Below are 14,581 nucleotides of genomic sequence, written 5' to 3'. Positions count from 1 at the left end.
GGGGGTAGGGGCAGGGGTAGCTGGTGGAGAGCGTTTCGCCCGAAAAATAAAAGGTGACGGCCGAGAGCAGGGCATTTCGCCATCACACGAAAACGTCAGGTGCAGGGAGAGGGAGGGGGAGGGGGGCGGTGTTGTGTGGTGTGTGGGAGGAGGGTTCGGTCGGTGACAAGCAGGGATTGGAGGGGTGGGGTGGGGGTAGGGGTGGGGAGGGGGGTAGGGTGGGGGTGGGCGTTGCGGTGAGGGTAGTAAGGGGGGGGGGGGGGGGGAAGGGCTGTGGTCGTCGTCACCAGAAGGAGGAAGAGCGTGGCAAAACGCACCGTCGAGTTCACAAGAAACAGGTGCCAGTCGCTCTCGCCGTTCACTCGAAAAAGCGTCGGGCACAGTGTGCACGCTTCGTGAGCGTCACGATTTGTTTTGAAGTGGAACGATGGATTGGGTTCTGCATGGGGTTTTTTTTTCTCTCGTGGTGGGCAGTGCAGTTGACTATTGACTACATACATGTAGTCGCTGGGGAATGGTGGTGGGCTGTTTCAGCAGTGTGTGCGTGTGTGTGTGTGTGTGTGTGTGTGTGTGTGTGTGTGTGTGTGTGTGTGTGTGTGTGTGATGAAGAACGAGTGTGATCGAGTCCGTGTGTGTGATCGAGTCCGGGAGGCATAGGATGCGGTGGTAATTGCTAGCGTGGTAGTCTTCGTTGGTGTGGCTGCAGTTGGCGTGTTTCCCGCTGGGTGCAAAGGTCGGATCTTCGTCGCCTGGCTCGACGTCGCCTGGCTCTTGCGTCGGCTGGCTTTGCGTCGGCGAGTTGAATTGCAGCTGATCGGCTGCCATCCGCCGTTTCGAGTTGGGTGGAGCACAGAAGGGGTAGGGACGGCGGCATGACTCCACCAACACCAGCACCGCACGCGCACGCGCATCCAGGTTGTAGGGAGGAGGAACGAGTGAGAGAGGTCATGCCCGAGTCCAAGACTGCGGCACGGTCGCGTCAGTACAAGGAGGTCCAGGCGCTGGACAAGCAGATGAAGGCGCTCATTGCCAAGGCCAAGAAGGCTCGCGACAAGAAGCGCAAGGCCGAGCTGATCCAGGAGCACGAGCAGAAGAAGGCCGAGATGCTGGCTCGGCATGAGGCTGAGCTCGCGGCCATCGAGGCCGGCAACGAGGGCGGGGACGTTGGGGAGGCCCCGGCAGAAGCAGAGGCAGAGGCCGAGTCGGAGGCGGAGGCGGCAGCACCGGACGCAGCGGCGTCGGCAGAGGCCGAGGAGGCGGTACCGGCGCCGGCGCCGGCGCCGGCCGCGGAGGAGAACAAGACGACAAGCGAGTCGCTGGGGAGCATGAAGAAGCGCCACGCGCACGAGATGCGGACGATGATCAAGGAGTTTGACACCAAGATCAAGGCGGCCAAGAAGAAGAAGGCCCTCAAGCGCGAGCTGCAGGTCGAGAAGGCCAAGGCCGAGGCCGAGATGGAGGCGCGGCACGCAGCCGAGCTGGCGGCGCATCCGGACAACAGCGGCGAGGGCGCCTCGGGCGCGGCGGCGAGCAGCGGAGCCGACGGAAGCGAGGCCGCGGCCGCCATGGCTGCCGACGCCGGGACCGGCTTCCGCATCACGGTCGGGCGCAAGTCGAAGAGCCAGCTGAAGAAGGAGCGCAAGGCGGCCGAGGTTGCCAAGCGGCGGGCCGAGGCACAGGCTGCAGTCGACGCGCTTGGCGAGACGAAGCGCCAAAAGGAAGCCGCGGCAATTGCCGACCGGCTCCTCCCGCAGCGGCTGCGGATCGTCTCGATTGTGCCGGACGGCCACTGCATGTTTGCCGCAACGCTGCACCAGCTTGGCGAGCCGGCGTCCGAGGTCATGGCCCTCCGCAAGCAGGTCGTTGACCACATCCGTGCCAACCGTGACGAGTATGCGCCGTTCATGATGAACGCCGCCGGCTCAACCATGACCGACGACCAATTTGAGGCCTACTGCGTCCGCATGGAGACCACGCCGGCTTGGGGTGGCCAGCTCGAGCTCGCTGCCCTCACCGCAGTCGTCAACCGGCCCATCCACATCTACAACGCCCAGGAGACTATCGTCATGGGCGAGGACAAGGCCGGCGACCCGCTCCGTCTCTCCTACCATCTCCACGAGCTCTCCCTTGGCGAGCATTACAACTCGGTCGTCGCCTTCCCAGACGATGCTTAGCGTACCCCCCTCCCCCCTCCCCGATATGCCATACCACTGTAAAGCCATGGTCTTCCACTGATCACGCCCAACTGCGACGATGCCATGCCTTGCCCTGCCCTTCCAGCTCCGTCAACACCACCATCAATTAATGGTCATTGACCACCACTCTCGACTACAACCACCCAACCATGGGGAGCCTCTTCCGCAGTGAGGAGGTACGGACAGCCACCCCCCCCCCCTTCCCCTCCCCCCCCACCACACACACCCCATACTCACATGCGCTCTTTCCCCCTCCCCCCTCCCCCCACACACAGATGCACCTCATTGAAATGGTTGTGCAGGCCGAGGCCGCCCATGCTACAGTGGAGGAGCTGGGACGGACTGGTGTCGTCCAGTTTGTCGATGTACGTCACGGCCACACACCCTCCCCCCTCCCCCCCGTCCCCCCTCTTCCCCCACCGCTGTACCCATACCCCCCCCCCCACACGACACACACACATATATATATATATACCACCCACCACCCACTACACCACTACCAACTTTGCGTGGTCCTGACCCATCCCTACCCCTCACACTAGCCCCACCCTTGTCACACCCCTCCCCCGTCCGACCGGCACGTGACTTTTTCCCCTGCGACAACCCATACTCACCATGACGTCGCCCTCCAATACCATCAACTTCTGTTACAGCTCAACCCGGAGCTCAACGCGTTCCAGAGGTCATACGTCAACGATGTCAAGCGGTGTGATGAGCTGGAGCGCAAGCTGAGGTTCTTCAAGGAGCAGGTGGAGAAGGCAGGCTTGCCCATTGCGCCCAAGACCGAGGCCGGGGCGGCGGCTACCGAGGCGTCGTCGCTGGTTCAAGGCGCGCGGCGGGGGCGTAGATACGGTGGCGCCGGTGCAGGGATGGCGGCGCCGGCCGACGCCGGTGGGGCTAACCTCGACGACCTCGAGGAGCACTTTGTCGAGCTCGAGGCTGGCCTTGTGCAGCTTAACGCGAACCAGGAGATTCTCGACTCGGCCGCCAACGAGCTGACCGAGCTGCAGTGCCTGCTGGCGCAGACCTCTGTGTTCTTTGACGACGCTGGCGCAGCCGGCGACGTCTTTGTCTCGCAGACGTCGGCGCTTGACGCCAACGGCCCGTCGGCGTCGTCGCCGCTGCTCGGGACCGGGGGGCGGCTGGGCGAGTCTGCGCCAGGGGCCGGCACGGCGTCGTCGCGCGCAGTCCAGCTTGGCTACGTCTCGGGCCTGCTGGAGCAGACCAAGATGGCGCGGTTCGAGCGGCTGCTGTGGCGGGCGACGCGTGGCAACCACATCCTCCGGCAGTGCACCGAGGCGGTGGAGCTGAGCGATCCTGCTAGCGGCGAGCCTGTCTCGAAGATTGCCTTTATCGTCTTTTTCCAGGGCGCGCGGCTGCGGACCAAGATCACCAAGATGTGCGAGTCGTACGGTGCCAACCTGTACGAGACGCCCGACACGGCGAGCGCGCGGCAGCAGCTGCTTGTCGAGGTGGAGGCGCGGATGGACGATCTCGAGCTGACGCTCGACTCGGCCGCGGAGCAGCGCGAGCGGGTGCTGAGCGTCATTGCGGCCTCGCTGGAGGACTGGCTCGACATTGTCAACCGCGAGCAGCGCATTTACCACGCGCTCAATCTGTGGAAGAGCGACGTGTCGTCGCGCGCGCTCGTGGCGCGGGCGTGGGCTCCGGTGTGGGGCGACTCCCAGATCGAGGCTGCGCTCGCCCGCGGTGTCGCCCGCTCGGGCGCCTCGGTCCAGTCGTTCTTTGAGGTCAAGGTCACGTCGTCGCCGCCGCCGACGTACTTTGTCACCAACAAGTACACCGCCGGTTTCCAGGCGCTCATGGACGCGTACGGCATGGCCCGCTACCAGGAGGCCAACGCCGGTGTGTTCACCATCATCACCTTCCCCTTCCTCTTTGCGGTCATGTTTGGCGACCTCGGCCACGGTGCGCTCCTCACCATGTTTGCCGCCATCCTCGTCGCCTACGAGGGCCGCATCGCCCGCATCCCGGGCCGCCCCGAGATGTTCAACATGCTCTTCAACGGCCGTTACCTCATCCTCGCCATGGGCGTCTTTGCCATGTACGCCGGCCTCCTCTACAACGACTGCTTCGGCTTCTCGATCGACTTTTTCGGCTCCAACTGGTCGCGTCCCTCGGACGGCGACGCCCACCTCATCGACCCGGACCGCGTCTATCCGTTTGGCGTCGACCCGGGCTGGGCAGGTGCTACCAACAAGCTGCAGTTTTACAACTCGTTCAAGATGAAGACCGCCATCATCTACGGCGTGACCCAGATGCTCTTTGGCGTCGTCCTCTCGCTCACCAACCACCTGTACTACGGCAACTACATCGACGTCTGGACGCGCTTCATTCCCGAGGTCCTGTTCCTCGGCGGCATGTTTGGCTACATGGTCATCCTCATCATCTACAAGTGGGTCACCGTCATCCCGGACCCGCCGCTCATCCTCACCGTCATGATCGACATGTTCCTCAAGGCCGGCTCAGTCCCGGCCAAGGATGAGATGTACTCGGGCCAGGGCGCCGTCCAGATCATTCTCGTCTTTGTCCTCCTCGTCGCCATTCCCTGGCTCCTCCTCCCCAAGCCCATCATCCTGTGGATGCGCAAGAAGGCCGCCGCGCGCCGCGCCGGCCACAGCCACGGCGGCGCCACCGAGGCCCTCCTCGCGCCCGCCGCCGACGGCACCGAGCCCGAGGGCGACGGCCACGGGCACGACATGGGCGAGATCGTCATCCACCAGATCATCCACACCATCGAGTACGTCCTCGGCACCGTCTCCAACACGGCCTCGTACCTCCGCCTCTGGGCCCTCTCCCTTGCCCACGCCGAGCTCTCCGAAGTCATCCTCGACCAGGTCCTCTTCCGCGGCCTCAAGGCCGGCTCGGCCCCGCTCATCTTTGCCGCCTTTACCGTCTGGGCTCTCGCCACCGTCGGCATCCTCATGATCATGGAGTCGCTCTCGGCCTTCCTCCACGCTCTCCGCCTCCACTGGGTCGAGTTCCTCTCCAAGTTTGGAGCCTCGGATGGCTGGAAGTTTGAGCCGTTCAATCTCGATGCCCCGGTCGCTGCCGAGTAGTGTGTTCCCAGCTGGCTAAACGCATCCACGCTGTGACGTGGGCCGTCTCACGCGCTGCTAGGCCCGGCCTCGACCCCCGGCACCACCGCAGCGGCCATGGCCTCGTCGTGCACCTCGCGGACCCGCGCCGTCACGGCCTCCATGTTCGACGCGTGGAGCATGTCCGGCAAGTCCAGCTCCAGCTCGAGCGAGGCCTGGTACGCCTCCCACACCGAGTCGGCATAGATGGCGATAAAGACGCTGTCGAGCGCCACAATGGCGTTGCGGAGGCGGACAATGGCCTTGCGCGCATCGAGCGGGACCGACTTGAACGGCGGGCCGGTGTCCGCCGCCGCCGTCGACACGTCGTTCATCGACGAGGGAATGGCGCCCGTGGCCGAGGCGCTCGCCACGTCGTCGCCCTCAGCCTCGGGCGGCGACGGCGTGAGCCAGATGTAGCCGTTAAAGCCAAAGATGGCGTCGATGCCGCAGGGGAACGAGTGGAAATGCGAGGCCGTCCGCTTCATCAGCGAAGGGTTGACCGCCACAAGCAGGCCGTCGACGAGCTTGCCGTACTTTGACGAGCGCGTAGCCAGCGAGCACCCACCATCCGCATACAGCGATTGGACCTCTGCCGAAATGAGGTCGCCCTCTGCAAAGAACGACCGCATGAGCAGCTCGTCCGCCGCCGACCGTCGGCGCTGTGTTGATCCCGGAATGTTGATCGACGACAGCATCAGCACCGCGTCCTGCTGCGACTGCACGTCGACCTTCCACCGCTTGTGCGCCACCTCGACAATGCGGCCCACCACCACGTCGCCAATACGCGCCACAAACCGCGACTTGAGCGGAACGACCGAGATTAGCTTGTTGACCTGTGTCACCATGCCCGCCACCGTCGCACACAGCATGCCGTCTTTGGGGTATGTGCCGTGGCCACTGTCGTCACGTTGTAGCCGGGGTAAACATCATGAGCCGCATGATGACCGTGATGATGCAAAACAGCCATAGCAAAAGCAGACCTCACCGATGATCACAAGAAGGAGAAGGAGCAGCCACCACATCCCCAAGTAGAGGGACAAATAGGGCGGCGGACGGAGCGACAGCGAGGCAGAGAGGCAGCAAACACAGAGAGAGACGGAGAGGCAGCGAACACAGAGAGAGACGGAGAGGCAGCGAACACAGAGAGAGACGGAGAGGCAGCGAACACAGAGAGACAGAGAGAGAGAGAGAGAGAGAGACAGACAGACAGACAGACAGACAGACAGACAGACAGACAGACAGATATACACATACACATACACACAGACACACATACATATAAGTAACGGCATTGCTCACCCCACCCCCTACCCCCCCCCCCCCTCCCCCTCCCCCGCCCTCTCCCCCCCATCCCGCCCATCTCGCCACACCACCATGAGCCAAGGGCGCACGTACCGAAGGAAGCCGTCGTGTGGGAGAATGACCTCACCGGGAACAACCACACGTGTGTCCACTGTACGGGTCGTCTGTGTCGAGCTTGCATACGCAGGGAGCGCAAGCCGGCTGGTCTTGGACATGGCGCAAGTCGCAGACAAGTGCCAAGTCACCGTCGCTGGTGCCGTCGCTCCGCCCCTCGATCTCGACGTCGCTCTCGCTCTCGCTCTCGCCCTTGCTCTCGCTCATCCCATCCCGTTGCCATCGCCAAAACTCTTGTTGGTACAGCCCGGGCTTTGCCTGCTGGCTGATCGGAGGCAAAGGTTGCCAATCGCGGCGCACAGTGTTCGGCGTGTGGTCGTCGGTATGGTCGTCCGACTGGGAGATTGGGGGTTGAGGGGGGGGCTGGAGGTGGCGATGATCGGATCGGACCGAGGAGGCTGGCTGCTCATGGAGAAATCAATGGCTGGGGGGTGCCCGCTACAGCCAGGGGATGGGAGACAGCTGGTGTAGATAGGCTATGCTCAAGCTGCAGCGCGAGCTCGTCGTCGTTTTGCACGAAGACGATCAACAATTTTCGTCACAAGGTCACATTTCCCACATTGTCCATGTCGGAGATGTTGACGGTGGGAGAAAGCGACGGCACGGCCCCCTGGTGCCCGCTACAGCCAGGGGATGGGAGACAGCTGGTGTAGATGGGCTATGCTCAAGCTGCAGCGCGAGCTCGTCGTTCTGAGAGGAGAACTCTGAGAGCAAAAAAGAATCAGGTTTGGAGCTCCTCTCTGCCGCAGCATGAAAGCTTTATCGACGATGAAAATGACAAGGCGTTCGAGCACATCAGATCGCGGCTACTAGGACGAAGAGCTGCTTTCCAAATACTCGGTATAGTCGGAGGTGTATGACGACGACTCCAAGTCCGGGTCCAACGTCGGCGGGCTCAGATGAATATCGTATGAGGCAAGGACATCCTCGGTGTTAGCCTCATCCCCCAGATCGTTACACACGTTCTTGGCAGCGCGTACGAACGCCTCAAGGCCTTGGAACTTGCGCTCAGCAAAGAGGTTCTCGACAACGTCAGAGCCAAGCAAGCCGCCGACGGCCTTAGCCTTCTCCTCCTTGTGCCACAGGTCCGACGCGGTGAGCAGCTCGCCAAAGATGGGCAGAATGATGAGCACAAAGGCGTCGGTGATTTTCTCGACAACCAGCTCACCACGGAAGCAGAGAATGCCAACAATAAGGAGAGCGACATGAACGATGATGCCCAGAATTGACTTGACGTCAAACTTAACGCCAAAGAAATAATCGTCGTCCGCCTCCTTCTCCAGCATCTTGCCCCATTCGTCAGTGATGGTGACGACACGCTCAACCGATCCCATGCCGTTCTGCTTGAACACCGTATAGCCTGCCGGCGACGATGACTTGGCGCTGAGGAACCGCATGGCGGACCGGAGGTTGTGCGTCCGCGCCAGATTGTGCAGCAGGGTCAGAGTCTGGAGGGACCAGGCGATGACAAAAAAGACAAAGCCAGCGACGCGCAGAAACTCCCCATTCTCGCCGCCCTCAGAGACCGCCATGATCTCGGCCACAATCGAGGAGGACACAAAGGCCTCGGTGATCGAAAAGAACCGCTCCACTCCAGCCTGCAGCGTCTGCTTTTCGATAGGCCCGCTGGTGGTCGATGACGAAGTTGATGAATCATTTTTCTGCTCCGCGCATCACTACCCAATGAGTCCCCCCCCCTTCCCCCCTCCCCTTCCACTGCCCGAAGCACCAGTAGATGTGCCGTACCGCCGGCATGATTTCGTTCTTGGACGTTTCTCGTTGAGACAAAGAGTGCGTGCGAGTGAGGTGTGGGTCCAATCGGTGTGTCTGTTTCCAACCCAAAATGTTTCGCAGTCTCCTGTGATTTCTTCGGGAGTCGGCCGCACGTGCCTTAAAGTGACCCCCCTTCCCCCTCCCCCCTCCACTGCCATACAGAAGGCTACAACAGGACACGCTTTTCGAACTAGTACTACCTCCCCCCTCCCTCCCTTATGGTGTGGTGCCCAAGGCCGGAGGGTGGCTGCTTTGTCCCTGTGCAGCCCCTGCGTTGCAGTACCTGGCGCGACTGGCAGTTACCCTCTCGCTTTCCCCCGGAAAATAGGAACACGCGCACGCAAGGAGGTTTGGAAGGCTAGCTACACATCCCGCATCACTTGCCTTGTCATGGAAGCAACAACACACAGCAGGCGCTCAAGGTGCTAACAGATAGCCAGAAAGGCACACACTGGCATGTATCTCGTCCGGAGAGGCTGGCAAACGGGCGGGCTTCAGTTGTTCTTGGCTACCAGCGGCAATGGCAAAGGGCCGAAAGGGGCAATGGCACAGCTGGCTGTCATGGCAGCGGAGTGCCAGATTCGGACGGACACGACAGCCCGCCTGTCAAGTTTGAAATGCCTATCGGTATTGCAGGCTCCGGCGGCGGCATCCGGGCGGCGTATTCGCCCTCGTCGGCCTGCGAGTCCCGGCCGAGAAGGAAATCTTGCAGCGGGCGTCCTTCATCTCGACCGTATGCGGCTCGGGCTTCACTGTCGGAGCCATGTACTAGGAGGTTGCGAGCCGCAAGAAGAAAAGGAGCGATGCCAAGAGCGTGCTCAAAAGCATCGAGTCCACCATGGCCAGTCACTCGGAGTGGCTCACGCCTTGGCGCAATGGCGACTCTTCTTACTAACCATCATCGAAGCGTATCTTCAACACGTTTCGGCCATCATTCGTGTCGCACGTGCGGGAAGAAACCAAAAAAGGAAAGAGAACGGCATGTCATCCATCCACATGCGGACGCCAGGCCACCTGTACCACACTCTGCTGGGCATTGGAAAGGCCGGCACACCGCTCTCTCCACAACAAACAAGGCTATGCTTCACGCATACATTGTGGTGGTTGTGGTTGCTGTGGCTTATGCTGTTCTGACTGCAGAGGCGGCAACGCCCAACAGCTTCGGCACCATCCGCACCCTCTGGGCAACGTCTGGCGAAGACAATTTTCAGGGCTCCGTCGCCATGGGCCCCATCTACGGCAGCGGACGGCCTGATTTCACCCTTGTTCGCACCGGTGGCACGTATGTGTGCAGGAACGAAGGCTCGCTGCTGGTATCCTGGGCCTGCCCACGCGTCTACTCTAGCAGTGGTGGCAACTTTGGTGCTGTGGCCAGCGGTCGATTTGTTAATCAGTCGGCGCTTGTCGCCGACCTCGCCGTCTCCACCTCGATGCCCAACGCGGGTGTGCTGAAGAACGTGTACGCCAACGGAACCTTTGATTACGCCCAGTTCTCGGCCTCGCTGAACGCAAAGTGGCTCGCCTCGGGCGTCTTTACCACCGGCACCGAAGTCGATCTTGTGGCGGCGACGGCGACCGAGGTCCTGGTCTTTGTCAACGAGGGCGGTGGATCGTTCCCGCTCCAGCGAATTGTCTACACCTCGACGGCCATCCGCACCCCGTGTCTGGTTGCCCGCATCTCGGATGATACCTTGGACGACGTCGTCTTTGCTGGCGTGACAGGCAGCGGGCATGATGGTATTTGGACCGCAGTGGCCAACGGCGACGGCACCTTTACCACGGTCATGATTGCTGAAGCGCAGGACAGCTCGCTGATCACCACCGCCTTTGCTGCGGGCAATTTTGGCGGCTTTGGTCCCGGCGCCGACCTTGTCTTCTCCACCACTGGCACCAACGCGCTCTACGTGCTCAACCGCACCGCGCCCGGCGTGTGGGGCACGCCGACGAAGATCTTCACGGCAGCATCGAACCCGGCGTCGCTCACCACGATTGCCGCCGAGCCATCGGACCTCATCATCGTCGGCACTCAGTCGGCGCTCCACTGGCTCACCCGCATCGGCGACAGCGCCATGTGGATGAGCGGAACGCGAGCCACTGGCGGCTTTCCGCTCGTCAACGTGTTCACCACCGACGTCGACGGCGACGGGCTGGACGATGTTGTCGCCTCGTCGCGGATCAACCTCTATGGCTTTGCCGGCCAGTTGCTCATGCCACCGCCGCCGCCGCCGCCGTCGCCGCCACCTCCGCCTCCACCGTCGCCACCCCCTCCTCCACCGTCGCCACCACCGCCGCCGTCGCCGCCGCCGTCGCCGCTCCCGCCGCCGCGGACCCCTGTCTCGTACGGTCCTCCGGAGACTCTACTGACGGTGGCGTCGATGGTTGGTGCCTTCTCGCTCGAGGGCGCCAGCCTCGCTACGTCTGCGTCGCTAGTCATTGGCTCAGGTGCTGCCGTCTCGACTTGCGGCCCGAGTTCGGGCGGTGTCTGGGCGTGTGGCTCGCCTGTCATGCTTCCGGGTTCCCACTCGATTGAGGCCCTGACCCGCGGCAGTGTCGAGCCCGACGCCGACATTGTACTGTCAACGACGACGCCGACAACGACGGGCGTACTCAACGATGCCGGGGTGTACTCGCCGTTCTCAACGCTCCTCGCGGCGTCATGGCTAGGAACGGCAGAGTTGTCAGCCAGCGGACGGCTTGATGTGTTGGCTACATCAACCACGCAGGCCTTTGTCTTTTTCAACTCGGGCGACGGCACATTTGCGACCTCGCGCACGCTGCTCACGCCCGCCATGCTGGGCGGCGCCGTGGCCGCCGACCTCAGCACGACCGCGTCAGATGCGAGTGCTGCGCGGGCTGTGTTTGGTGCGGCCGCGCCGCCGCCACCGGCAAACTCGCTCCTTGTCTATGGCGCTGACGTGACCAACGGAACAACCACGCCACGGGTTTGGCGCATCGCGGCAGCGAACGACTATGCGCCGCAGACGGTGGTGACAATGGCCGATGACATTGTCGCGGTCACGGTCGGGTACTTTGATCCCGACGCCAGCGGCGCTCTGCCTGCGATCATGTTCGCGACCTCGCCCGGACCCGGCAACGACACGCTGTGGATTGTGACGCAGCTGGCTGGCGAGTCAGGCTGGGCAATGCCCACAGTCCATTTGTCTCTGGCGGGAGTTCGCGCGCTCGTCACTGTTCCGTCAGCCACGCCGTCGACGGTCAACGACGGAGTGGTGGCGCGGACCGACGCCGGCCTTGTCTGGGTCCGCGACGCGGCGCAGCAGCTGCTGGCGCCGGCCGCACAACGTGTTGCAATCGACGACATCAACGGCGACGGAATCCCGGACGTAGTGGCCCAGTCCGGCGATACCTTTTCCGCGATGTACGGCTTTGCTCCGCCGCCGCCGTCGCCGCCACCGCCACCGTCGCCTCCTCCTCCGCCGCCACCGTCGCCGCCGCCGCCGTCCCCCCGCCGCCGCCGACGCCGGTCCGGTACCTCCCATCACCCAAGGACGACCACACCACCGCCATTGTGGCTGGCAGCGTCTCGACGGTCGTCGTCCTCCTCATCATCATCGCGGTCCTCGTTGTTGTCCTCGTCCGCAAGCGGGCCGCCAACGCCACCGGCGCTAGCTCCAAGTCTGCTGCCAACCCCGACTTTGACAGCGTCCCGCTCATGGGCGATAGCGCAGCCGGGAATGGCGCAAAAGGCACTACCTCATACGGCGCCACCCCAGCACCCGCACCCGCACCCGCGCCCGCATCGGATTCTGCTGTGTAAACAAAACGGCTCCAGACATGTCACCTCTACGCCACGTGTCGTCCAACCACGGCAATCGGCCGACTCGACAGCAGGCCCGACGACTCCACTCCGACCCCCCCCCCCCCCCCCCCCCACCCACCCGCACCCCCCCCGCTCCTCCCTGACCCACGCATCGACACATAAGCCATGTCCGGAGTACCATACCCCGACAAGTACCACCATGCGGTGCGGTATGTGGAAGAGAGCGAAGAGTTCCAACAGGCCATGGCACAGCTCTCGTCGTCCGACTCGCAGAGTACCTGGCTTGTCCTCTACGCCACCCGGAAGCAGGTCGAAGAGGGCCCATGTAAGGAGGCCGGTCCATGGAGATGGGATGTGGTGGCCCGAGCAAAGTATGACACATGGTCTGCTCTGGGAAGTATGTCTCCTGTTGAAGCCATGCATAAGTATGTCGTTGCTCTCGAGTCGGTTGTTGGTCCGCATTGGCTCGACGCCCTCACCGCAGACAGCCAACGTGATGACGATGGCCGCAACCACAACCGCAACCACAATCGCAATCGCAATCGCAACCGTAGCCGTAGCTGCGACCGCGACCACCACCACGACTGCAGTCGTGATGGCAGCAACAAGATCGGCGAGGTGCGCGGAGAGGTGACAGTTTGCTCTGGCTCGACTGCTGTTGGCGATGCTGTCTCTGATGCGACTCGTGGTGATGGTGGCCATGGCTCGCATGGTGGAAGTGGTGAGAGTGGTAGGAAGAAACAGGCGGGCAAGGGCAAGGGCAAGGGCAAGGGCAAGGGCAAGACGCGTCGTCGGAGTCGCCGTCGGGCGGTGCCGGGTGAAGCTGTGGTGGATGACAGATCCGAGGAAGAGCTTGCTGAGAACGAGGACGAGCATCCGCCGAGCTTGCCGCCTCTGGTCGACGATCCAGTCCTGCCGCGGGCGTATGGCATCGGACCACCGAGCTCGTCATCGTCATCGACGTCGTCGTCATCTTCGTCGCCAGAGTCGCGCCCGTCGCGGCGGCTGTCGGACGCGTCCTCGTCGTCGCTGACGACGCTCGAGGTGGCGCTTGCCGCGCGCAAGGCTGCCCGTGCCAAGCTCGAACAAGAGGTCGTCGAGTTGCAGGAGCTTGTTCGCCAGCGGCGTGCCGAGGCTGCTGCTACCGCGGCGGCAGCGACAAATCACTCAGCTGGCCCGTCGCCGCCACCGCCACATGCTGCGCGCTCAGCGTCCTCGTCGTCACCATCGCCGTCGCACCGCGATTCGCCGATCCCGGTTGTTGTCGAGCCCGAGGGCGGCTTCTGGTCGGCCGTCCTCTCGCCCATCACCTGGATGTTCCCATCGTCGTCGTCGGCGCCGGCCTCAACGCCGCCTTCTTCGACCCGCCGCCGCCGCCGCCGCCGCGTGCCAAGTAAGGACCCACCCACAGCGTCCCCGTTGGCCTCGCGCCGCCACAATCACCGCGATCGCCGCGGTGGCTACCAATGAAGCCGCGGACATCCTCCTGCTCCGCGCCCACCAGGCGATGGCCGTCGCGATTAGCCGTCGCGATTAGCCACCATTTCCTCCCCATCATCCAGCTCAATACCTTGCCCACACTCTGCTCTTTCCATGACTAGCCTCCATGCTGCACTACCTGCCCCTCTCCGCCCTACCTCATTCATCGCCTGAATGGGGAGCGTGTGTCGTGCGGCAGGAGGCGGGAAGTGCGGGACGGGAATCGGGCCGACTGCCACCGTCGAGGTCACTTGACTATCGTATTCGCCATGGTACGGTGACGGAGAGGGGGTATCTGGGCTGAGTGCGGAGGGTTAAGGGAGGGAATGGAGCACTTATGTGGGGAGGGGTGTACAGTCTGCGACATACGAGGACAATGAGTTCCCTCCTGGGCAGACCAGTATTGGTGCAGAGGCCTGGAATGGTACGTCCAGTGGGTGGGTGGGGTGGGTGGTGGGGGGGGCGAGACAGACATGGCAACGCAAACGAATGGCAAACGATCATGTTGGTTCATTGATGATGGGGTCAACGAACAAATGGAGCCATGAGGCACCATGGTGAGCCAACGAACAAATGCTGTAATTTATGGCACGATTGATGGCACGATTGATGGCACGATTGATGGCACGATTGACGGCACGATTAGTGCCACGATTAATGCCACGATTGATGCCACGGTTATTGTGACACGCAATCATACCATCAATGCTGGCTAGGCAAGGACTCACTTTCGTATGGCTGGCTGCCGGGAGAGGAGGGTAGAACAGGGAGGTCGGGTGGCGTTTATGCGGCCAAAGGAGTACGCGCCGTCGCCGGCGTTCCTCCGCGACGGCATC

At 62.8% G+C, this 14,581-nt stretch overlaps 5 protein-coding genes across 5 annotated transcripts in view; 3 read left to right on the top strand and 2 right to left on the bottom strand.

Annotated features, from left to right (window-relative positions):
* Positions 1–577: 577 nt before the first annotated feature.
* AMSG_09068 (OTU domain-containing protein 6B) lies at positions 578–2,235 on the top strand. The gene has a single exon (XM_013899543.1). It carries the CDS (start codon positions 873–875, stop codon positions 2,172–2,174), a length of 1,302 nt encoding a protein of 433 aa, XP_013754997.1. The 5' UTR covers positions 578–872; the 3' UTR covers positions 2,175–2,235.
* A 90-nt stretch (positions 2,236–2,325) lies between these two features.
* AMSG_09067 (vacuolar proton translocating ATPase 100 kDa subunit) lies at positions 2,326–5,311 on the top strand. Its single transcript, XM_013899542.1, has 3 exons — positions 2,326–2,371; positions 2,471–2,560; positions 2,849–5,311. Exons 1-3 carry the CDS (start codon positions 2,345–2,347, stop codon positions 5,273–5,275), a joined length of 2,544 nt encoding a protein of 847 aa, XP_013754996.1. The 5' UTR covers positions 2,326–2,344; the 3' UTR covers positions 5,276–5,311.
* Positions 5,228–6,822, bottom strand: AMSG_09066 (exosome component 2). The gene is made up of 2 exons (XM_013899541.1): positions 6,692–6,822; positions 5,228–6,193 (listed from the first exon to the last, which is right to left on the bottom strand). The coding sequence occupies exons 1-2, from the start codon at positions 6,811–6,813 to the stop codon at positions 5,323–5,325; spliced, it is 993 nt and encodes a 330-aa protein (XP_013754995.1). The 5' UTR covers positions 6,814–6,822; the 3' UTR covers positions 5,228–5,322.
* A 634-nt stretch (positions 6,823–7,456) lies between these two features.
* On the bottom strand, positions 7,457–8,863 carry AMSG_09065 (uncharacterized protein). The gene is made up of 2 exons (XM_013899540.1): positions 8,459–8,863; positions 7,457–8,373 (listed from the first exon to the last, which is right to left on the bottom strand). The coding sequence occupies exons 1-2, from the start codon at positions 8,465–8,467 to the stop codon at positions 7,522–7,524; spliced, it is 861 nt and encodes a 286-aa protein (XP_013754994.1). The 5' UTR covers positions 8,468–8,863; the 3' UTR covers positions 7,457–7,521.
* Position 8,864: 1 nt separating this feature from the next.
* Positions 8,865–14,581, top strand: part of AMSG_12232 (uncharacterized protein) — a gene marked incomplete at its 3' end in the record, with an annotated part of 7,880 nt that continues 2,163 nt past the window's right edge. The window contains exons 1-5 of the mRNA XM_013899564.1: positions 8,865–11,945; positions 12,026–12,149; positions 12,489–12,667; positions 13,106–13,652; positions 14,103–14,169. Coding sequence (XP_013755018.1) covers positions 9,103–11,945; positions 12,026–12,149; positions 12,489–12,667; positions 13,106–13,652; positions 14,103–14,169 — 3,760 coding nt within the window. The 5' untranslated portion in view covers positions 8,865–9,102. The remainder of the gene's footprint in view (positions 11,946–12,025; positions 12,150–12,488; positions 12,668–13,105; positions 13,653–14,102; positions 14,170–14,581) is intronic.

The sequence above is a fragment of the Thecamonas trahens genome (genome assembly GCF_000142905.1).
Source record: "Thecamonas trahens ATCC 50062 unplaced genomic scaffold supercont1.44, whole genome shotgun sequence".
Taxonomy (NCBI): Eukaryota; order Apusomonadida; family Apusomonadidae; genus Thecamonas; species Thecamonas trahens.
This window is presented reverse-complemented; position numbering and strand designations above follow the sequence as displayed.